Source organism: Theropithecus gelada, chromosome 9, assembly GCF_003255815.1.
Source record: "Theropithecus gelada isolate Dixy chromosome 9, Tgel_1.0, whole genome shotgun sequence".
NCBI classification, from domain to species: domain Eukaryota; kingdom Metazoa; phylum Chordata; class Mammalia; order Primates; family Cercopithecidae; genus Theropithecus; species Theropithecus gelada.
Window position 1 is genome coordinate 61,563,498 of NC_037677.1, and position 23,182 is coordinate 61,586,679.

Below are 23,182 nucleotides of genomic sequence, written 5' to 3' on the forward strand. Positions count from 1 at the left end.
GTTTTTTTTCCTTTATGGATTGTGCTTTGGGTGTCATCTAAGAACTCTTGCCTTAGTCAGGGTCATGAAGATTTTCTCCTGTGTGTGTGTGGTTTTTTTTTTTTTTTTTTTTTTTTGAGACGGAGTCTCGCTCTGTCGCCCAGGCTGGAGTGCAGTGGCCAGATCGCAGCTCACTGCAAGCTCCGCCTCCCGGGTTTACGCCATTCTCCTGCCTCAGCCTCCTGAGTAGCTGGGACTACAGGTGCCCGCCACCTCGCCCGGCTAGTTTTTTGTAATTTTTAGTAGAGATGGGGTTTCACCATGTTAGCCAGGATGGTCTTGATCTCCTGACCTCGTGATCCGCCCGTCTCGGCCTCCCAAAGTGCTGGGATTATCCTATGTGTTTTTTTGTTTTTGTTTTGTTTTTGTTTTTGTTTTGAGACAGAGTTTCACTGTTGCCCAGGCTGGAATGCAGTGGCATGATCTTGGCTCACTACAACCTCCACCTCCTGGGTTCACGCAATTCTCATTCCTCAGCCTCCTGAGTAGCTGGGACTACAGGTGCGTACCACCATGGCTGGCTAATTTTTGTATTTTTAGTAGAGACAGGGTTTTGCCATGTTGGCCAGCTGATCTCAAACTTCTGGGCTCAAGTGATCTGCCCACCTTGGCCTCCCAAAATGCTGGGATTACAGGCCAGCACTTTGGGCTGAGCCACTGTGCTCAGCATCTCCTGTGTTTTCTTCTAAAAGTTTTATCCACTGCTTTTTTTTTTTTGGAGACAGAGTTTTGCTCATGTCACCCGGGCTGGAGTACAATGGTGCGATCTTGGCTCACTCCTACCTTTGCCTCCCAGGTTCAAGCAATTCCCCTGTCTCAGCCTCCTGAATAGCTGGGATTACAGGCGTGCACCACCATGCCCAGATAATTTTGTATTTTTAGTAGAGACAGGGTTTCACCATGTTTGGCCAGGCTGGTCCCGAACTCCTGACCTCAGGTGATCCACCTGCCTCGACCTCCCAAAGTGCTGGGATTACAGGCGTGAGCCACCACACCCGGCCCTGCTTTTAGTTTTGAGAGACAATTCTATTTACTTGCTTAACGACTTCCTAATGTTAAATTAATTTTTAAACATCCTAAAGAAATATATCTATTGTCTACAAACTATTATTAATCTTATCTTCTTTTTATAGTCACCTAGAGCCCGGTTTTATATAAGTCCATCTTTCCAAAGGTAAATAGATAACCAGTTTGTTGAACAGTTAGTCACAGTAACTCCTCTAAGAGGCAGTTCCTTTTGACTATTATGTCTGCAGTTCTAGTCACCTGCCAATAGATTGTTTCATAAGCTGTAGCCTTCGTGTCCAAACAACTCAATTTGCAATAAGCATATCCTTTCACTTTCCATCTTACCAGCCATAAAGCTCATGTTATAGTCTTACTGTAGCTTTTTTCTAATAGCCCTCTGGATTTTTACTATAGTAGTTACCAAAAAAATAAGAATTTTGTGACTGACATCATCTTTTCTTTAAGGAGGTCTATCTAAATAGTAAGCTCCATAAAATCAAGGCCTGTGTCCAATGCAATTTCCCTCACTGTTCTTGGCATAATGCTAAGTGATTAGTAAGTGCTCAATAAAATTTTTTATTATATCTTTATGATAAAAGTATAGTGTTGTATATTTATATTTAATAGTTATATAATGTGATTTGCAGCCCACTCTTTTTCTAAATCAAATGAATAGCCATTCAGTTTAGGTTGTTCTCTCTCTCTCTCTCTCTGTCCTCATAGAATTCACAGCATAAGCACTCCGGTCTTGAGCTGTAGTATTTGAGGTTTCACAGGGTTTGTTAGAAACTAACAAACAGGCCGGGCGCGGTGGCTCACGCCTGTAATCCCAGCACTTAGGGAGGCCGAGACAGGCGGATCACAAGGTCAGGAGATCGAGACCATCCTGGCTAACACAGTGAAACCCCGTCTCTACTAAAAATACAAAAACTTAGCCGGGCGAGGTGGCAGGCGCCTGTAGTCCCAGCTACTTGGGAGGCTGAGGCAGGAGAATGGCGTGAACCCGGGAGGCGGAGCTTGCCGTGAGCGGAGATCACGCCACTGCACTCCAGCCTGGGTGACTGAGCGAGACTCTGTCTCAAAAAAAAAAAAAAGAAACTAACAAACATTAGAGGTTGTTGATCATCAGAGTGGGAGACATTTCTTCTACCATGTCCTAACTGTTTCAGGACTTTTATGTTAACCTTTTAGCCTCAAATACCCTTTCAATAACTTAGTCCCATAACTCTCCAACTCCTACAGGAGTTTATACCTTAATAAGAAAAGTAAAAGAGCTTTAGCATGTTGTGTATGAATGTGTGTTGTGTGTGGTAAAATACACATCTATTTCCGGAACCCGTTCATCTTCCCAAACCAGAACTCCTTACCATTGAATAATTAAATAATAGCTCCTCATTCTCCCTCTCCCAGCTGCTTACAACCACCATCTTTGACTACTCTCAGTACCTCGTATTAGTGCAGTCACATAGTACTATCTTTTGTCCTTTGTGGCTAGTGTATTTCACTTGGCATAATGTTTTCAAGGCCCATCATCCTGTAGCTTGTGTCAGAATCTTCTTCCTTTTAAAGGCTAGACAATATTCCATTGTGTGTATGCGCCGCGTTGTTTATCCATTCATCCGTCGGTAGACTTTTGGGTTGCTTCCACCTTTATGTGTCTTTTGATGGAAGGGAAAGGAAGATTATTAATGTGTCCATCCACAAGCAATGATATTGTACAACCTGTACTTCTAATCCTATGGAATTGTCCTCTAAATTTGATTCTATCTAGTGCCTGCATTAAATAGCATACTATGGCATCCATAATGAGACCTAACTCTGGGTGCTCTAAGGCAAAGCCAAGAGAGTGACCTCAAATTAGGGAAAAAGCATATAATATAGGCCTTCTAGCCCACTACCAAAAATTACAGCACTTGGTACATAGTAGGTACTCTATAAATGTTTGTTTTTTGTTTTTTCGTTGTTTTGTTTTGTTTTGAGATGGAGTTTCACTCTTGTTGCCCAGGGTGGAGTGCAATGGCACAGTCTCGACTCACTGCAGCCTCCATCTCCCATGCTCACCTCTCCTGCCTCAGCCTCCCAAGTAGCTGGAATTGCAGGCATGTACCACCACACCCAGCTAATTTTTTTGTATTTTTAGTAGAGATAGGATTTCTCCATGTTAGTCAGGCTGATCTCGAACTCCCAACCTCAGGTGATCTGCCCGCCTCGGCCTCCCAGAGTGCTGGGATTACAGGTGTGAGCCACCACACCCGGCCGGTACTCTATAAATGTTTGAATAAATGCTAAGTACAGATGAACCAGTGTTCATAATTGACAAAAATTGGAAACAGCCCAAATAGAATGAATAAACAAATCGTGGTATATTCACACAATGAAATACTTTACAGCAATAAAAATTGATGAACTACAGATACACACAAAAACATGAACAAATCTTAAAGAGAGAAGCATATATAACAGAATGCCTACTCCATGATTCCATTTCTGCTGTTCCACAGTAGATAAAATTAAGCAATGGTTTTTGTAAATAGGCTATTTACTTATAAAAATGCTATTTTTAAAAAAGCAAGGAAATGAATTCCCTAAAAGTCAGAATAGTGGTTATTGTCAGTAGGGGTTGGGCAGGGGCTGGAGTTTATGATTAGGAAGGGGCATGTTGTGGGGAGAGAGGAGGCTTCTGAGATGCTGATAATAGTCTGTGCCTTGACCTAAATGAAGGTTCTATGGGTGTTCACTTTCATCAGTTTGATAAGTTGTACATTTATGTTTTATGTGCCTTTCTATATAGTCATCATATTCCACAATAAAGTTTTTTAAGTTCTATGATTCTAAGGGAAAAAAAAAAATAAAAGATCATGTGACATAATCATACAGTCTTTTTTATTGTGTTTTGTTTTTGAGACAGCGTCTAGCCCTGTCACCCAGGCTGGAGTGCTGTGGCATGATCTCAGCTCCCTGCAACCTCTGCCTCCCAGGCTCAAGCGATCCTCCCACCTCAGCCTCCCAAATAGCTGGTCCTACAGGCACACGACACCACACTCACTAACATTTTTTGTATTTTTTGTAAAGATGAGGTTTCGCCATGTTGCCCAGACTGGTCACTGAGCTCAAGCGATTCTCCTGCCTTGGCCTCCCAAAGTGCTGGAATTACAGGCATGAATCATGCACCCAGCCTCATACAGTCTTTTAGCTTTCAGTTTGATGAGATGAGAAACATACAATTGACCCAGTTTGGAGAGTACCAGGAAAGAACTGTAGATTGTATTAAGATTTGCTTATTACTGAGTTCCTGATGTGAGTTCCTGGGCTCTGCAGTTTGGGAAAATGAAAATTGCAAGAGGAGCAGCACTAAGTAGAAGCCAGTCTACATCTGCAGCCCTTTAAGGACCTGATGCTTCATTAAAAGGCATTAACATCAGTGTCTGGGACATCTAGGACATTTCCCAGTGTTTTCCTTTCTTAGAAACTGCATTTATTTCTATCACAGCATGATGCGTGGGAAGCGGGGAAAAGGCAAATAGGACGAATCTTCCTCCCAATAAAAGAATTCCCAGGCCGGGCGCGGTGGCTCAAGCCTGTAATCCCAGCACTTTGGGAGGCCGAGACGGGCGGATCACGAGGTCAGGAGATCGAGACCATCCTGGCTAACACGGTGAAACCCCGTCTCTACTGAAAAATACAAAAAACTAGCCGGGTGAGGTGGCAGACGCCTGTAGTCCCAGCTACTCGGGAGGCTGAGGCAGGAGAATGGTGGAGACCCAGGAGGCAGAGCTTGCAGTGAGCTGAGATCCGGCCACTGCACTGTAGCCAGGGCGACAGAGCAAGACTCCCGTCTCAAAAAAAAAAAAAAAAAAAAAGAATTCCCAGTAGCCCCTATTTCTATAACTACTTTTTCTCGATCCATCATAGAAAGTAGAATTAGAGATCAGCAAGTCTTTGAACAGCTTTTGAAAAAAAGTCTTCATTCACAGAATATCATTAGATTAAAGTTAAGTGGCAAATTACTTTGTGAGTAGCTTTTAATTTGAGATAATGAACAGCTTCCCCATTACTTGGGTTTTGCTAAATACCAACACCCTTCCCCTGCGTATCACTGACTTTGGTGATTCTTTAATTAGCTTAAGCCTCAAAAAGCTTAGCTGGCCTGTGAGCAGACTATTAAACTGGAAGTCCTGACTCTGATTTTACTTCTTAAGATGTATAACAGGTCAAGTAGCTATAGCCCAATTAGGAAGTGTCATAATTGATAGTGTGTCTAATTGGAGAGCATAGTTAGAAATATTTTCATTAGGCCAGGTGCAGTGGCTCAGACCTGTAATCTCAGCACTTTGGGAGGCTGAGGTGGGTGAATCACCTGAGGTCAGGAGTTCAAGGCCAGTCTGGCCAACATGATGAAACCCTGTTTCTACTAAAAATATAAAAATTAACTGGGCATGGTGGTGCGCACCTGTAATCCTAGCTACTCGGGAGGCTGAGGTAGAAGAATTGCTTCAACCTGGGAGGCAGAGGTTGCAGTGAGCCGAGATCATGCCATTGCCCTCCAGCCTGGGCGACAGAGCAAAACTCTGTCTCAAAAAAAGAAAAAAAGAAATATTTTCATTAAGATACTCAGCCATCGGCCGGGCGCGGTGGCTCAAGCCTGTAATCCCAGCACTTTGGGAGGCCGAGACGGGCGGATCACGAGGTCAGGAGATCGAGACCATCCTGGCTAACACAGTGAAACCCCGTCTCTACTAAAAATACAAAAACTTAGCCGGGCGAGGTGGCAGGCGCCTGTAGTCCCAGCTACTCGGGAGGCTGAGGCAGGAGAATGGCGTGAACCCGGGAGGCGGAGCTTGCAGTGAGCTGAGATCCGGCCACTGCACTCCAGCCTGGGTGACAGAGCGAGACTCCGTCTCAAAAAAAAAAAAAAAAAAAAAGACACTCAGCCATCACTGTAAGCAGCTTTGTCAGATTTTACATGTGAAAGGGAAGCAGCTAGCCAGTTTGCCTTTCTCAGGGTAGAATTCAAGAGGTTTGTTCCCCTGCTATTTAAGAGTTTGACATTCCTTGACTAATTTATTCCATTTCTGTTCCAGACATGAGCATAAAGTTCTGATTTGCAGACGTGAATCACACCTGTGCATATTGTGCTGCTTTTTGTTATAGGTCCTGCCTTACCTTGCTGTCTTTCCTCTTTCAGGGTCTGACATTTCAGGAGGTGGAGAACTTCTTTACTTTCCTAAAGAACATTAATGATGTGGACACTGCACTGAGTTTTTACCATATGGCTGGAGCATCTCTTGATAAAGGTAATGAAACTCAAAAGGTGTTTTTTGGAAGGTGTGAACATTGGATCTGTAATCTCTCAGGCGACTGCCCCTCCTGAACAGTAAAAGGTAAGTTTTTCTTGGCATCCTTGAAATGTGTTTTGATTTGTTGACATTGTATGAGCTTTGCATTTCACCCTGAGATGCCAAGTTCAGTGAATATATTTTCTTGTGCTAAGGCTGTAGTCTGGGCAGGTGCCCATCTTTAAATGACTAACCTTGAAAATAAGCATCTAAGCTAAGGCACAGGGCATGAAGCTGCAGAACTTCCCCCATCTGAGCCAGAGTCATTATATATACAGTGTGAAGCTAAAGTCACTATACAATTTAAGTTACGTCTTTGATGAGAAGGAATGCTTTAGTTTATTTCTTATATTAAGACTTTTTTTTAAGATAATATGACTCTGAGAATAGCACCCCCGCTCCTTTGGCTTACTTCATAGAAATTCAGTTACAGTTTGTACAGGCAACGTGAGAGCACAGAGGAATTGAAAGCACAATTTTTCCCCCAACGTTTCATTATGAAAATTTTTAAACATTCAGAACAGTTGAAATAATTATTTAAATAACATCCACATATTCAGCTCAGTTGACATTTTGCTATATTTGCTTGATCGGATGACTGTGCATATTTTCATCTCTCTAAGTAATCATCAATCTTATTTGACATGTTCAAAGTAAGTTGCAGACATAAGTATACTTCACTCCCAATTACTTCAGTATGAATATTAACTAAAGTTCATGATTCATTTAAAGTTCTTTCAGGCCCCTTCAGTTTTTGCCCCCACTCACCAAGAGGCAACCTTTGTACTGTATAGTTTTCCACCATAGATTAGCTTTGCGTTTTCTGGAACTCCATACAATGGAATTATATAAATGTACACTCCTTCTAAGCTTTCACTCAATGTTTTTGAGATCCATCTCCGTCGTGTGTCAGTAGTTTAATCCTTTCTTATGATGAGTAGTAACCCACTGTATGAATATGGTCAGGTGTGGTGGTTCATGCCTGTAATCCGAGCACTTTGGGAGGCTGAGGCAGGCGGATCACCTGAGGTCAGGAGTTCGAGACCAGCCTGGTCAACATGGCAAAACTCTGTCTCTACTGAAAATACAAAAATTAGCCAGGCATGCTGGCGTACGCCTATAGTCCCAGCTGCTCGGGAGGCTGAGGCAGGACAATTGCTTGAATCTGAGAGGCAGAGGTTGCAGTGAACCAAGATTGTGCAGGATTGCTTGAGCCCAGGAGTTTGAGACCAGCCTGGGCAACATAGTCTCTCTCTCTCTCTCTTTTTTTTTTTTTAATAAGGAGTATATGAACATATATGAAAGTCCTGAAATGTCAGCTATTGTAAATGCTGCCAACTTGGTCTTCTTTTTCAAGATTACTTTGGATATTCTAGGTTGTTTGTATTTCCATATAAATTTTAGAATCAGCTTGTCAGTTTCTATGCAAAAAGAAGTGGAATTGTGATTACAGTAACACTGAGTATGTAGATCAATTTGGGAAGAATCAACACCTTAGTAATAATGCATCTTATAATTCATGAGCATAATGTATCTCCCCATTTTTTAAGGTCTCATGTTCTCTCAGCAGTGGTCTTAAAGTTTTAGTAATACAGGTCTTGCACATATATTGTCAAAATTTATGCTTAAGTATTTTATGGTTTTTGATCCCATTATAAATGGAATTGGTTTTATTTTATTTTCTGATTGTTTGCTGCTAATATTAAAATATAACTTATTTTTATCTATTAATTTTATATTCTGTAATTTTGCTAAATTCACTTAGTCGTCTTGTAGATTCCTCAGGTTTTTCTGTGTAAATAATCCTTTCATCTTCAAACAGAGATAGTTTCATCTCCTTTTTTAAAAAACATTTATGGCTTTTTTTTTCTTGCTTTATCGCACTTGCTTACACCACCAGTACAATACTGAATAGAAGTGATGAGAGTGGACATCCTTGGCTTCTTTCTGAACTTTGGAGAAAAGTATTCAATATTGTACCATTAAATTGGATATTAGATTAGATTTTTCATAGTTGCTCATTGTCAGATTAAGAAAATAATATTCTCTTCCTCATTTGAAAAGGGTTTTTGTCATCAATGGCTCTTGTATTTTGTCAGATATTTTCTTTACGTATATTGAAATGATCATATGCCTTTTCTGCTTTATTCTTTTCATATGGTAGATGACATTGACTATTCCTTATCCTGAAATAAACCCAATTTGTAATGATGTGTTAGGTTTTTTAATGTATTACTAGACTTGATTTGCTAACATTTTGTTAAATATCGAGAGATATTGGTCTGTAATTTTATTTTATTTCTTGTAATGTATTTTCAGGTTTTATATCAGAGTATTCTATCCTCATAAAATGAGTTAGGGACTGGGCACAATGGCTCACACCTGTAATCCCAGCACTTTGGGAGGCCGAGGCAGATGGATCACCTGAGGTCAGGAGTTCAAGACCAGGCTGGCCAACATGGTGAAACCCCATCTCTACTAAAAATACAAAAAATTAGCTGGGCATGGTGGCAGGTGCCTGTAATCCCAGCTACTCAGGAGGCTGAGGCAGGAGAATCACTTGAACCTGGGAGGTGGAGGTTGCAGTGAGCTGAGGTCGCGCCATTGCACTCCATTCTGGGCGACAAGGGCAAAACTCTGTCTCTAAATAAATTAATTAATTTAATTAAATAGGCCAGGCATGGTGGCTCATGCCTGTAATATCAATACTTTAGGAGGCCAAGACGGGAAGCTCACCTGAGGTCAGGAGTTCAAGACCAGCCTGGCCAACATGGTGAAACCCCATCTGTAACTAAAAATACAAAAAGTAGCCGGACGTGGTGGCACACGCCTGTAGTCCCAGCTACTCGGGAGGCTGAGGCAGGAGAATCACTTGAACCCGGTAGATGGAGGTTGCAGAGAGCTGAGATCATGCCACTGTACTCCAGACTGAGCAACAGAGCAAGACTCTATCTCAAAAATAAGAATTAAATAAGTAAATAAATAAAATGAGTTAGGGAGTTTTTCCTTCTCTCTTTTCAGAAGTTTCTGTAAGATGAGTGTTGTTTCTTTCTGAGTTGTATTTGACAGAATTCATCAGTGAAACTATCTGGACCTGCCAATTTCTTTCTGAAAAGGTTTTGATAATTTGATTTTTTAAGTAAATATGTAAGGTTTGTGTTTTATGTGAATTTTTTTTTTTTTTTTTTTTGAGACAGAGTTTCGCTCTTTTTGCCCAGGCTAGAGTGCAATGGTGCGATCTCGGCTCACCACAACCTCTGCCTCCCGGGTTCAAGCGATTCTCCTGCCTCAGCCTCCCGAGTAGCTGGGATTACAGGCATGCGCCACCATGCCTGGCTAATTTTGTATTTTTAGTAGAGACAGGGTGTCTCCGTGTTGGTCAGGCTGGTCTTGAACTCCCGACCTCGGGTGATCTACCTGCCTTGGCCTCCCAAAGTGCTGGGATTACAGGCATGAGCCACTGCACCAGGCTATATGAATTTTAAGTTATATTTTTGAAGAATTTGCCCATGTCATCTACGTTATTGAATTTATTGACATGAAGTTTTTCATAAAATTCCATTATTATCCCTTTGATGTCTGTAGAATCTGAAATCCCCTTTTACTCCTACTGTTGGCAAATTATGACTTCTCTTTCTTTTTTAAAAAACTATTTCTTACTCAGTCTACCTAGGGGTTTAGCAATTTTGTTAATCTTTTCAAAGAACCAATTTTCAACTTTGTTAATTTTCTCTATGGTTTGTTGCCTACTGAGTTGATTTCTGCTCATACCTTTTTTACTTATTCGTTCTACTTATTTTCAGTATATGTTATTTTATTTTTCTTTTTCTATGCTTTTTAAGACGGAACCTTACTTACCTTTTCTAAGATAAGCTTGTGAAGCTATACATTTCCCTATAAGCACTGCTTTAGTCTGGGCGTGGTGGCTCACACCTGCAATTCCATCACTTTGTAAGGTGGCTGGATCACTTGAGGCCAGGAGTTCGAGACCAGCCTGGCCAACAGGGTGAAACTGCATCTCTACTAAAAATACAAAAACTAGCCAGGCATGGTGGCACGCACCTGTAATCCCAGCTACTGGGGAGGCTGAGGCAGGAGAATTGCTAGAACCCAGGAGGCAGAGGTTACGGTGAGCTGAAATCTCACCACTGTACTCCATCTTGGGAGACAGAGGAAGGCTCTGTCTCCCAAAAAACAACAAAAAAAACACATAACTAAAAAATAAAAAACACACACACTGCTTTGTCTACTTTTCACAGTTTTGGTATGTGGTTTTTTTTACATCATCCTGTTCAAAAGATCTTCGATTTATTAGGTAAACTCATGGACTATTTAAAAGTATGTTTTTTAACTTACAAATATTTTGGGTGTGGCTGCATGTGGTGGCTCACACCTATAATCCCAACACTTTGGTAGGTCAAAGCAGGAGGATCACTTGAGGCCAGGAGTTCAAAGCCAGCCTGGGCAACATAGCAAGACCTTGTCGCTAAAAAAAATTAAACATTAATTCAAAGTAACTTTTTGTTTGCTTTTGAGACAGAGTTTCACTCTGTCGCCCAGGCTGGAGTGCAGTGGCGTGATCTCGGCTCACTGCAACCTCCACCTCCTGGATTCAAGCAGTTCTCTGCCTCAGCCTCCCAAAAGCTGGGATTACAGGCGCCCACCATCACACCCGGCTAATTTATTTTTAGTAGAGACAGGGTTTCACCATCTTGGCCAGGGTGGTCTTGAACTCCTGACCTCATGATCCACCCACCACGGCCTCCCAAAGTGCTGGGATTACAGGTGTGAGCCACCACTCCTGGCCCCAGCTCAAGTTTTTATGTAGTATCACCATCAATCTAAAAAACTTCCTTTCTTTCTTTCTTTCTCTTTCTTTCTTTCTTTCTTTCTTTCTTTCTTTCTTTCTTTCTTTCTCTTTCTTTCTTTCTTTCTTTCTTTCTTTCTTTCTTTCTTTCTTTCTTTCTTTTTCTCTCTCTCTCTCTCTCTTTCTCTCTTTCTCTCTTTCTTTCACAGGCACCTTGGCTCAAAGTGGTGCCATCTTGGCTCACTGCAGCCTCCATATCCCAGGCTCAAGCAGTCCTCCCACATCAGCTCCTGGTTAGCTGGGACCACAGGCACATGCCACCACACCTAGCAAATTTTTTTTTATTTTTTGTAGATAGTTTCACCATGTTGCCCAGGTTGGTCTCGAACTGCTGGGCTCAAGCAGTCTGTCTATCAGCCTCCCACAGTGGCTAGGATTACAGGCATGAGCCACCATGCCCAGCCGAACTTCCTTTATCATTTCCTGTAGTGCAGATCTGCTAGCAATGAATTATTTTAGTTTTTGGGTTATCTAAAAATGTGTTTATTTCACTGTTGATGACCACAATGTTTGATTTTTCAGTCTCTCCAAAGCACTAAGATTTTATCCATAGTCTTTTTTAGTATACCTAGAGTTTATTTGGGTCAAGTTTGAAGACTACAATCCAGTAGCATAGATTTAAGTTGCCCTGAATAAACACTCCAATTAGCAGCAGTTACAAGTGGGTTTTTTAGGAAGAGATAGTTTCTAATTTGTTTACTAAGAATTTACATTAAAATAACATAAGCTATTGATTGTGTATACATTGTTCTTTGTATCACAGATTCCAGGAACATGAAACGAACAGGTAAGGCAGCTAGTCAGGAACAAAATGCCTTTAAACAATTGTACCTGGCCATGGAATCGGGGACAGAGTTGTGACTGAAGTCCCATACTCCTGTCTCTGGGCTTGATAAATTGTGCACACCTCACATAGCTGAGGCTGTTCTGAGTATGTTTCTTTTCCCATTCCCCCACTTTTTTTTTTTTTTTTTTTATCAGAAATCTTCCCATGGAAGCATTGATCAATCTCAGCTTAGATGAGACTGATAGACATTCTTCATCCCTGGCACTGGGAAGGCTCATTCCCAGATGGTCTTGTCCTGCTTGGGACTGGGGAAGATATAGAACAATCTTGCTTGTTCAACTTTTTTTTTAGCAGATTCCTTAAGATTTTCTAATACAAGATCATGGTTCTCACTTATATATGGAATCTAAATAAAGTTGAACTCATACAAGCAGAAAGTAGAATGCTAGTCCCCAGGGGCTACAGGAGTCAGGGAAATGGGGAGTTATTTTGTTCAAAGGGTGCAAAGTTTCAGTTATGCAGGATGAAATAGTTCTAGAGAGTTAGTTTACACTATGGTGACTATAATTAGTAATCCTATTGTACACTTGAAATTTGCTAAGATCTTAAGAGTTTCTTATAATATACATACACAAAAAGGTAACTATGTGAAGTGATGGAATTGTTTTGTTTTTGTTTTTGTTTTTTTGAGACAGGGTCTCATTCTGTTGCCCAGGCTGGAGTGCAGTGGTACAATCTCTGCTCACTGCAACCTTCACCTTCCAGGTTCAAACGATTCTCCTGCCCCAGCCTCCCATGTAGCTGGGACTACAGTCGCACACCACCACACCTGGCTAATGTTTGTATTTTTAGTAGGATGGGGTTTCGCCATGTTGGCCAGGCTGGTCTCAAACTCCTGACCCCAAGTGATCTGCCCAACTCAGCCTCCCAAAGTACTGGGATTACAGGCGTGAGCCACCGCACCTGGCCTGAAGTGATGGAAGTGTCAATTAGCTTGATTGTGGTCATTATTTCACAGTATATACATATGTCAACACATCACGTTGGATACTTTAAATATATACAATTTGTATTTGTCAATTACACCTCAGTAAAGCCAGGAAAAAATATAAGATCATTCCATCTGCAGATAGAGATGATTTACTTCTTCCTTTCTCCTCTGAATGCCTTTTATTTCATTTTATTGATCCACATAACTTCTTAAAATAGCATCTGTTTGTTTAAATTAGTACTTCCAAGCTGGGCTCAGTGGCATACACCTATAGTCCCAGCTACTCAGGAGGCTGAGGCAGGAGGATCTCTTGAGCCCAGGAGTGGTTTAAGGCCAGTCTGGGCGACCTAGCAAGACCTCATCTCTAATAATAATAATAATAGCATTTCCACTGATCTTTGAAGAATCTTTTGAAAAACAAGTTAATGATATCATGTGGGGGGGGGGGGTGTGCCTGTGTGTGTGTGTGTGTGTGTGTGTGTCTGTGTCTGTGTGTCTGTGTGTGTGTGTCTGTGTGTGTGTGTAGCACTGCCTGATCATTTCTCCAGAATAGCTTTGGTTTTACTGCTGTTTCACAAAACCAGATTTGACAGCATCTGCAAATCTAAAGATACAAGATTTGAAGTCTTTATTATTTTTTGAGATGGAGTTTCACTCTTGTTGCCCAGACTGTAGTGCAATGGCAGATTTTGCTCATTGCAACCTCCGCCTCCCAGGTTCAAGCGATTCTCCTGCCTCAGCCTCCCGAGTAGCTGGGATTACAGGCGCCCGCCACCATGCCCAGCTGATTTTTGTATTTTTAGTAGAGATGGGGTTTCACTATATTGGCCAGGCTGGTCTCTAACTCCTGACCTCAGGCAATCCACCCGCCTCAGCCTCCCAAAGTGCTGGGATTACAGGCACCGCACCCAGCTGCTTCACTTGTTTCTTTTATCTGTTTAACTTTGGATTCCCCAAGTGTATGGTAATAGATATCTAGGAGAAGTTAGCTTAGAATCCTACCAAGTAAACTGGGCGCAGTGGCTCACGCCTGTAATCCCAGCACTTTGGAAGGCCAAGGCGGGCGGATCACAAGGTCAGGAGATTGAGACCATCCTGGCTAATACAGTGAAACCCTGTCTCTACTAAAAATACAAAAAATTAGCCAGGCGTGGTGGCAGGCGCCTATAATCCCAGATACTCGGGAGGCTGAGGCAGAGGAATTGCTTGAACCCAGGAGGCAGAGCTTGCAGTGAGCCAAGATCGCACCAGTGCAATCCAGCCTGAGCAACAGAGTGAGACTCCATCTCAATCAATCAATTGATAATTGAAGAGCTTGCAGTGAGCCAAGATCACGCCACTGCACTCCAGCCTGGTGTGTGGTAGTTGTTTTTAATCTTTTGAGACTCCATCTCAAAAAAAAAAAAAAAAAAAAGAATCATGCCAAGTAACAGGGAGAAGCCACATGTGTTTGTTTCCCAGGGCTGCCATTACAAATTACCATAAACTTGGTGATTTAAAACAGCAGAAATGGCCAGGTGGAGTGGCTCATGCCTGTAATCCCAGCACTTTGGGAGGCCAAGGTGGGTGGATCACCTGAGGTCAAGAGTTCGAAACCAGCCTGGCCAACATGGTGAAACCCCATCTCTATTAAAAATACAAAAATTAGCCGGGTGTGGTGGCGGACACCCGTAATCCCAGCTACTCAGGAGACTGAGGCAGGAGAATCCCTTGAACCCAGGAGGCAGAGGTTGCAGTGAGCCGAGATCAAGCCATTGCACTCCAGCCTGGGCAACAGAGTGAGACTCCATCTCGAACAATCAATCAATCAACAGAAATATATTCTCTCGCAATTCTAAAGGCCCAAAATCAGAAATTAAGATGTTGGCAGGGCCACCACCCTCCACAGACTCTAGAGAAGATGCCTTCCTTGCCTCTGCCAGCTTCTGGTGTCTCTAGGTGTTCCTTGGCTTGTGGCTACATGACTCCAGTCTGTGCCTCTGTCTTCATGTGGCCATCACCTCCTTCTCACTGTGTCCTTCTTTCTTCTGTCATTGGACTTAGAGCCCAGCTGGATAATCTAGGATGATCTCATCTCAAGGACCTTAATTATATCTGCAAAGACCCTGTTTCCAACAAGGTCACATTCATAGGTTCTGAGGACTAAGATGTAGATATATCTTTTTGGGGGCCACCACTTAACCCACTAGAGCAACCAAGAATTAAAAATTACCCATATGAGGCTGGGCCCCTGTAATCCCAGAACTTTGGGAGGCCAAGGCAGGTGGATCACTTGAGGTCAGGAGTTCAAAACCAGCCTGGCCAACATGGTGAAACCCTGTCTTTCCTAAAAATAGAAAACTTAGCCAGGTGTCATAGCACATACCTGTAATCCCAGCTACTCAGGAGGCTGGGGCAGGAGAATCACTGGAACTCAGGAGGCAGAGGTTGCAGTGAGCTGAGATCACACCACTGCACTCCAGTCTAGGTGACAGAGCAAGACTCTTTCTAAAAAAAAAAAAAAAATCACCCATATGTAATCTACAAAAATAAAAGCAAACAAAAAATGTGAATTTAATTGTGACAATACCAACCACTATAATCCTAGCACTTTGGGAGGCCAAGGCAGGAGGATCCCCTGAGACCAGGAGCTCAAGACCAGCGTGGTCAACAGTGAGACCCCATCTCTGTTTTTTAAAATAAACAATAAATGTAAAAAAGAAAAAGAAAATGTATCTATCTGTTTAACAGCCTAATTTTTTTTCTTTTAGAAACCTAACTATCGGCCGGGCGCGGTGGCTCACGCCTGTAATCCCAGCACTTTGGGAGGCCGAGGCGGGCGGATCACGAGGTCAGGAGATCGAGACCATCCTGGCTAACACGGTGAAACCCCGTCTCTACTAAAAATGCAAAAAATTAGCCGGGCGAGGCGGCGGGCGCCTGTAGTCCCAGCTACTCGGGAGGCTGAGGCAGGAGAATGGCATGAACCCAGGAGGCGGAGCTTGCAGTGAGCCGAGATCGCGCCACTGCACTCCAGCCTGGGCGACTAAGCGAGACTCTGTCTCAAAAAAAAAAAAAAAAAGAAACCTAACTATCTGGCCGGGGGTGGTGGCTCATGGCTGTAATCCCAGCACCTTGGGAGGCTGAGGCGGGTGAATCACAAGGTCAGGAGTTCAAGACCATCCTGGCTAATTCGGTGAAACCCCATGTCTACTAAAAATACAAAAAATTAGCCGGGTGTGGTGGCAGGTGCTTGTAGTCCCAGCTACTTGGGAGGCTGAGGCAGGAGAATGGCATTAACTCGGCAGGCGGAGCTTGCAGTGAGCCGAGATTGCACCACTGCACTCCAGCCTGGGCGACAGAGTGAGACTCCGTCTCAAAAAATAAAAATAGGCCGGGCGCGGTGGCTCAAGCCTGTAATCCTAGCACTTTGGGAGGCCGAGACGGGCAGATCACAAGGTCAGGAGATCGAGACCATCCTGGCTAACACGGTGAAACCCCGTCTCTACTAAAAAGTACAAAAAACTAGCCGGGCGAGGTGGCGAGCGCCTGTAGTCCCAGCTACTCGGGAGGCTGAGCCAGGAGAATGGCATAAACCCGGGAGGCGGAGCTTGCAGTGAGAAGAGATCCGGCCACTGCACTCCAGCCTGGGTGACAGAGCGAGACTCCGTCTCAAAAAAAAAAATAAATAAATAAATAAAATAAAAAAATAAAAATAAAAATAAAAAAGAAAGAAAGAAACCTAACTATCATCTTTACCTGAGTAACGTCAGTTGATCTTTCAAGGGGAAGATTCAAGTGTTACTTCCTCAGAGAGGCCTTACCTGACTACTCAGTATAAATTATAAACAACTATATTGCCTACAGCTTTTTTTTTTTTTTGAGTCATATGTCTGTCTACAACTTTTACAATTTAAAAAAAAAAAAGGAGTTAACCTAAAACCTTCTGCATTTCACTATTGTAATCAGTTCCTAACTGCACATAATGGGCATGAGCTTGAATTTCCACAAATACGGCTAGTCATATGGGGCAGAGACTACTGACTACAACATTTGGTACATAGATGAGACGTCCTCAGTGAATGTTTTTTGGGATTTTTTTTTTTTTTTTTGAGACGGAGTCTCGTTGTGTCACCCAGGCTGGAGTACAGGGGCGTGATCTCAGCTCACTGCAATCTCCACTTCCTGGGTTTAAGCGATTTTCCCACCTCAGCCTACTGAGTAGCTGGGATTACAGGTGCCCGCCACCACACCCGGCTGATTTTTGTATTTTTAGTAGAGACGGGGTTTCATCATGTTAGCCAGGCTGGTCTCAAACTCCTGACCTCAGGTGATCCACCTGCCTCGGCCTCCCAAAGTGCTGGGATTACAGGTGTGAGCCACCATGCCCAGCCAATAGATGTTTATTAATTGAATTATTCTTCAAATATTCAGGAGCTCAAAAAAATAGGCACTATCGACTGGGCACTTTGGCTCACACCTGTAATCCCAGCACTTTGGGAGGCCAAGGTGGGCAGATCTTGAAGTCAGGAGATTGAGACCATCCTGGCCAACATGGTGAAACCTTGTCTCTACTAAAAATACAAAAATTATCTGGACGTGGTGGCAGGTGCCTGTAGTCCCAGCTACTCGGGAGGCTGAGGCGGGAGAATCGCTTGAACCAGGGAGTCGGAGATTGCAGTGAGCCGAGATCGTGCCGCTGCACTCCAGCCTGGTGACAGAGCAAGACTCCATCTCAAAACAAACAACAAAAAAATAGGTACTTTCCTTGATTCCTTACTCTCACTCACACATTTATTTCTTCAATAAATCCTTGACTTTACCTCCAAAACATACCCTGCATCCGCATCCTTTCCTCCCTCTCTCCTACCACAGCCCTCGCCTCTTTACTGGCTGTGGCTTACACAGGGCTGCCTATGCCATGGGCCTTGTATACTCTCTGAGTTCATAAAATATCATTTTCTTCCCAGTTCACTCCACATTGATCTTTTTACATTCCAACTACACTAAACTCACTTAAGGCCTTAGCTATTGGAGTTAGTTAAGGCCTTTGTAGTGGTTCTTTCTACCTCAAGTGCTCTTGCCTGGGATCTCCATGTATTTACTTAGCTCCTTGTAACTCAGGTCTGATATAAATCATTTCCTCGGGAAGACCTTTTCATTCTAAAGTAGTTCCATCATCCTGTATCATATTATCTTTTTTTTATATGGCATTTATCACTCCCTGATATTGTCTCAGGTTTATGTGTTTGCTTATTATCTGTTGCACGTTACTAGAACGCTTATTTGTCTTGCTCATGGATGTATTCCATGTGCCTAGAACAACACCTGGGATAGAGGAGGAACTCAATTATATGATCAACAAATGAATGAGTGAATGAACATACTGATATATCTGAACAAGGCATAAACCTCTACCCTTCTACCCTTCCCAGCAACCCAGCGAACAAACTCCTCATGTTCTGTAACCCCCATCCTTGGACTTGACATATGCGTAACCTTCTTCCGTGTTGTAATTTTTAACTGTTCATGTGTTGAGGTGCGCACAGAAGACTAGCATGCGCTCAGCTAGCCTTTCCAAGTCCTTCCATGCTCCCAGATGTCCCTGTCTCTTACAGGCTCTCCTTGGGCTCTGCCCAGGCCTTTGCTTTTAAAGCTCCTTTCTCCTGACCTGGACTAGTGATTTTTTCCATTGGTTTGAGTTCTACATGAATTACAGGCCTCTCCTCCTTGCTCCACAGAACCAAGGAATTTTACTGCTGAGATGAATCTTAGAAAAGAGGAAGAAATGTATAGTGGTTAAGAGCAGAGGCTCTGAAGTCAGACTGCCTGGATTTGAATGTCTCCATCATTTACTAGCTGGGTAGCTTTGAGCAGTTTCTGAACTTAATTTCTGTGTTTATTTTATTTTTATATTTTTTTTATTTTTTTGAGACAGGGTCTCGCTCTGTCACCCAGACTGGAGTGCAGTGGTACGATCTTGGCTCACCGCAACCTCCACTTTCCAGGGTCAAGAGATTCTCCTGCCTCAGCCTCCTGAGTAGCTGGGATTACAGGCACATGCCACCACACCTGGCTAATTTTTGTATTTTTAATAGAGATGGGGTTTCACTATGTTGGCCAGGCTGGTCTTGAACTCCTGACCTCAAATGATCACCCACCTCAGCTTCCCAAAGTGCTGAGATTACAGGCGTGAGCCACCATGCCAGGCCCTCTGTGTTTTTTTAAATATAGATAAAAATAGTTATCCCTTGGTATCCTCAGGGGTTTGGCTCCAGGACCGCTCACCCCTCCCCCCCCACACACAGTTACAAAATCTTTGGGTGCTGAAGTCCCATATATGAAATGGTGGCATAGTATTTTTGTATATAACCTACACATATCTTTCCATATACTTTATTTCTTTATTTTTAAATCATCATCAAAATATGGAACACTTCACGAATTTATGTGTCGTCCTTGCACAAGGGCCACGCTAATCTTCTCCAGATCATTCCGGTTTGAGTATATGTGCTGCCAAATGAGCGCTAGATGCGGGTGACCCTTGAACAGCGCGGGATTAGCTGTTTTCACCCCACACAGTTGAAAATCCTAGGATAACTTTGGACTCCCCAAAAACTTAACTACTAATAGCCCACTGTTGACCAAAAGCATTACTGATACCATATAGTCAATTAACACATAAACTAGCATCTATATATTTTTTATGAATTCACTACATACCTTTTCCCTAATTTTTTTTTTTTTGGTACTTCTATGTTGTGTGGTCCATCTATGAGGTTTTCCAAATTGTCATAAGTCTCCAAAAAGTTTTCCAATGTAATTTATTGAAAAAAAATCTGCTTGTAAGTGGACCTATGCAGTTCAAGCCTGTGCTGTTCCAGGGTCAACTGTACTTTAAATTATCTCAAGATTACGTATAATACCCAATACTATGTAAATGCTATGTAAATAGTTGTTATGCTGTATTTTTAAATTTGTAATAGTTTATTGCTGCATTGTTACTTTCTACTGGTTTTATTTTCTTAAATTTTATTTTATTCATTTGGTTTTTTTTTTTTTTTTTTTGAGATGGAGTTTCGCTCTGTTGACCAGGCTGAGCTGGAGTACAGTGGCGTGATCTCAACTCACTGCGACCTCCACCTCCCAGATTCAAGCGATCCTCCTGCCTCAGCCTCCCGAGTAGCTGAGATTACAGGTGCCCACCACCATGCCCAACTAATTTTTGTATTTTTAGTAGAAACAGGGTTTCGCCATGTTGGCCAGGCTGGTCTTGAACTCCTGGCCTCAGGTGATCCACCCGCCTTGGCCTCCCAAAGTGCTGGGATTACAGGCGTGGCCACTGCACCCAACATTTTCTTAAATATTTTTGATCTGCAGTTGGTTGAATCCATGGCTATGGAACCTACACATATGAAGGACCAACTGGACCCACCTCATAGGGTTGTGAGATTAAATCTACATAAAACACTTACGTTTGTGGCTGTCATGTGGTGAACGATTAGTCAATGTCAGCTGCTTCTGTTATGAAGTTGATAATTTAAACAAAATTTAGTGTGGCTCAAGTATTTATTCAGCCAAAAGCAATAGGTACTGTGCTGGGCACCGGGTTCCACCCTCAAGAAGCTCAGAGTCTAATAGGGGAGAAAGATAAGTGTAGAAGCAGTTCCAGTTGGGTATGATAAGTGCTGATTAGAGTAAGAGGATCTAGGAGCTTAAAAGTGGGGGCCCTAATTCATACCAGTGGTTGGGAAAGAGTGAGGCCAGAGTAGAGACAGCAGTACTTTTTGTCGGACTTCTGCTGTGAGTCTCAGCTGTCTTTATTTTTTCCCAAAAGGTTAGACACCTTCAGAAATTGGAACCTTCTAGGCCATGGCACTGTCTCTTCCTTGGCTATTTTAGAGGTTACAAACCAGTCTTTAGGCATAATTTAGCACAGAATTTCCCAAACAGCACTGTGAAGAACACTGTATACTGCAATATGATGATGGTTCTGTGGATTTAAAAAAAAAAAAAAAGGTATTCCATGGTTGAAATAAGTTTGGAAAATGCCAGAGTTATATAGAATTTCTTCCTGCAGCACTCCTCCTGCCAACTTTTTAATATGTGAATGTGCATTATTAATCTCCAGAAGAGGGATATAGTTCCCAAATTTGATTTACCCCAGACTATCTTTTAATAACTTACAGAGTTAATGTTCCTTGGAATAATTTGAAAGATCCAGGCAGGTGGCCACTGCAGATTTACCATATTAGAATGTAGTCCAGTTCCTCCAGAGTAAAAAATGTCATATTTCTTTTTTTTCTTTTTTCTTTTTTTTTTTTTCATTTTTGTTTGCCCTTCCTACCATTTGAAAAAAAAAATCAAATTTAATTGAGGCTGTTTCTTTAGTTCTGCATGACCCATGTGAGAATAACAACCATCAGAAAATAATGAAGTGTTTTCAATGAGTTCTGACCATTTGAAGAAAGAACCTTTCTCCATGAAATACTGCATGTCTCCACTATCAGGCATCTCTTTGTTTAGCACTTAAGAAGAAATGGTTCTATAGCTCATTCGTACACACACTGGGCATAAAATTAGATCTATGACCTCTCAGCGGCTGGCTGATTGATTTAAGTGGTCTGCTGAAGAAGGTAATGGAAAATTGAACATGACTCCTTTCCCAATGGCTTCCTATGATGAAAATGTTAGAAATTATTTGAGCTGGAGCTCTAGAGTGAGCTTCGGCCTGTATAACTCAGAATATTCCAATTTCTGCCAGGAGAATAAAAGGTTTCTAGGTACAATAAAGCTCCACTGTAAAGCACCTCAGGATAGTACAGATGCAGTAAACCTGTGGGTTCAGTTACGTCCTCAGTGTACTTTGAACTATAAAATCAGAAAATAATCACACAAATACAGTCCCTGGTCTTTACTATTCATGCCCCTGCACAATTCTGCTTAGACTGAAAATCATAATTTATGGCATAGTTGGCCTTGATTCTTTGTAGTTATTCTATATGTGCAGTTTACCTTATTATCTGACGAGTCAAGAGAATAAATAATAAAATCTATGGCATAACTCCCACAGGAGCTTTCTGCAACCCCAAGTATTTTTTCTGAAGTTTTAGTCACATCATCAAGTGGTCTCAGTTTCTTTTGTCTCTGGAGGGACAAGGATGGCAGAGATGACCTCTGAGAACCTTTGTGGCTTTCAAATTCTTTGAGTCTAATAATTGGAATTAGTAAGGGAGCCTCAAGTATTTTGTCATTTAGGCTCTGACTGGATTGTTGGGGAAGTCAGAAATTACTGATGGAGTCAGCAATTTCTAGCACACGACAAATTCTTATATTCTGAACAGCTGTCTTTGACAGCCAAGCTGCTACCCTCTCCTGAACTTTAACAGTCCGGTAGTGCTGTCCTATCGAGGACTGTGAGGCCATCACACATCTGGAGCACTAATAGCAACTCTCATTTCATAGCAGTTTCTCTGTGCCAGGCACAACGCTTAGTGCTTTATGCCTGTTATCGCTTTTAATCTTTAAAACCTGAATTATCCTCATTCATCTTCATTTTATGGATGAGGAAAATATCAAATGAAGCCACTTGATCGTGGTTACCCAGCTAAGAGGTGGAAGAGCCAGGATTCAACCTCAGTTCTCTCTAATTCCACATCTGTGTTCTTTCCACACCATCATGTTGCCTCTCAGGATACTCCACAATTCTGTTAGAGTCTGAAAATCTTTGCTGAAGCACAATCCAGGGGGCACTGTGGCTTTACCATTTCAAACCATGCTTCACAGTAGCATTCGGAAGACAAGACTCTGGGCTATTTTTTCCCAGTTGCTTTTGGCTAAGAGTTGACCATTCTTATGGTGAGAATAAAGTCCTTTTGATAAACTATGATGTTTTGGAGATAGTGCCCTTCTCTTGAATATGAAATGTGACCTTTTTTTCCCCCTACAGTTGTCATAGGAACGCTTTAGTAGACACATTCGTGATCTTTACCTTTGGAACCATATTACTTTTCACTGAGGAAACCAATACACAAAAGCCTAAAGTCACTTAAATAAAGTCATGTAGCGGGAAAGTTGATTTCCCTTTAAGGGATACCACAGACCAGAAAAAGTCAAGTATGCTAAGCTGCGCTTTTCTCAACATCAAAATACGGGATATAGATACACCTTCTAAT

General features: G+C 42.3%; 1 protein-coding gene and 1 non-coding gene across 2 annotated transcripts in view; one reads left to right on the forward strand and one right to left on the reverse strand.

The window, feature by feature from the left end:
* Positions 1 to 23,182, forward strand: part of MICU1 (mitochondrial calcium uptake 1) — a 244,446-nt gene that overhangs the window by 201,070 nt on the left and 20,194 nt on the right. The window contains exon 12 of the mRNA XM_025395548.1: positions 6,233 to 6,341. Within this exon, the coding sequence (XP_025251333.1) occupies positions 6,233 to 6,341 (109 nt within the window). The remainder of the gene's footprint in view (positions 1 to 6,232; positions 6,342 to 23,182) is intronic.
* Positions 19,430 to 19,535, reverse strand: LOC112632226. Its single transcript, XR_003121296.1, has one exon. It is a non-coding gene; the product is annotated as a U6 spliceosomal RNA (small nuclear RNA).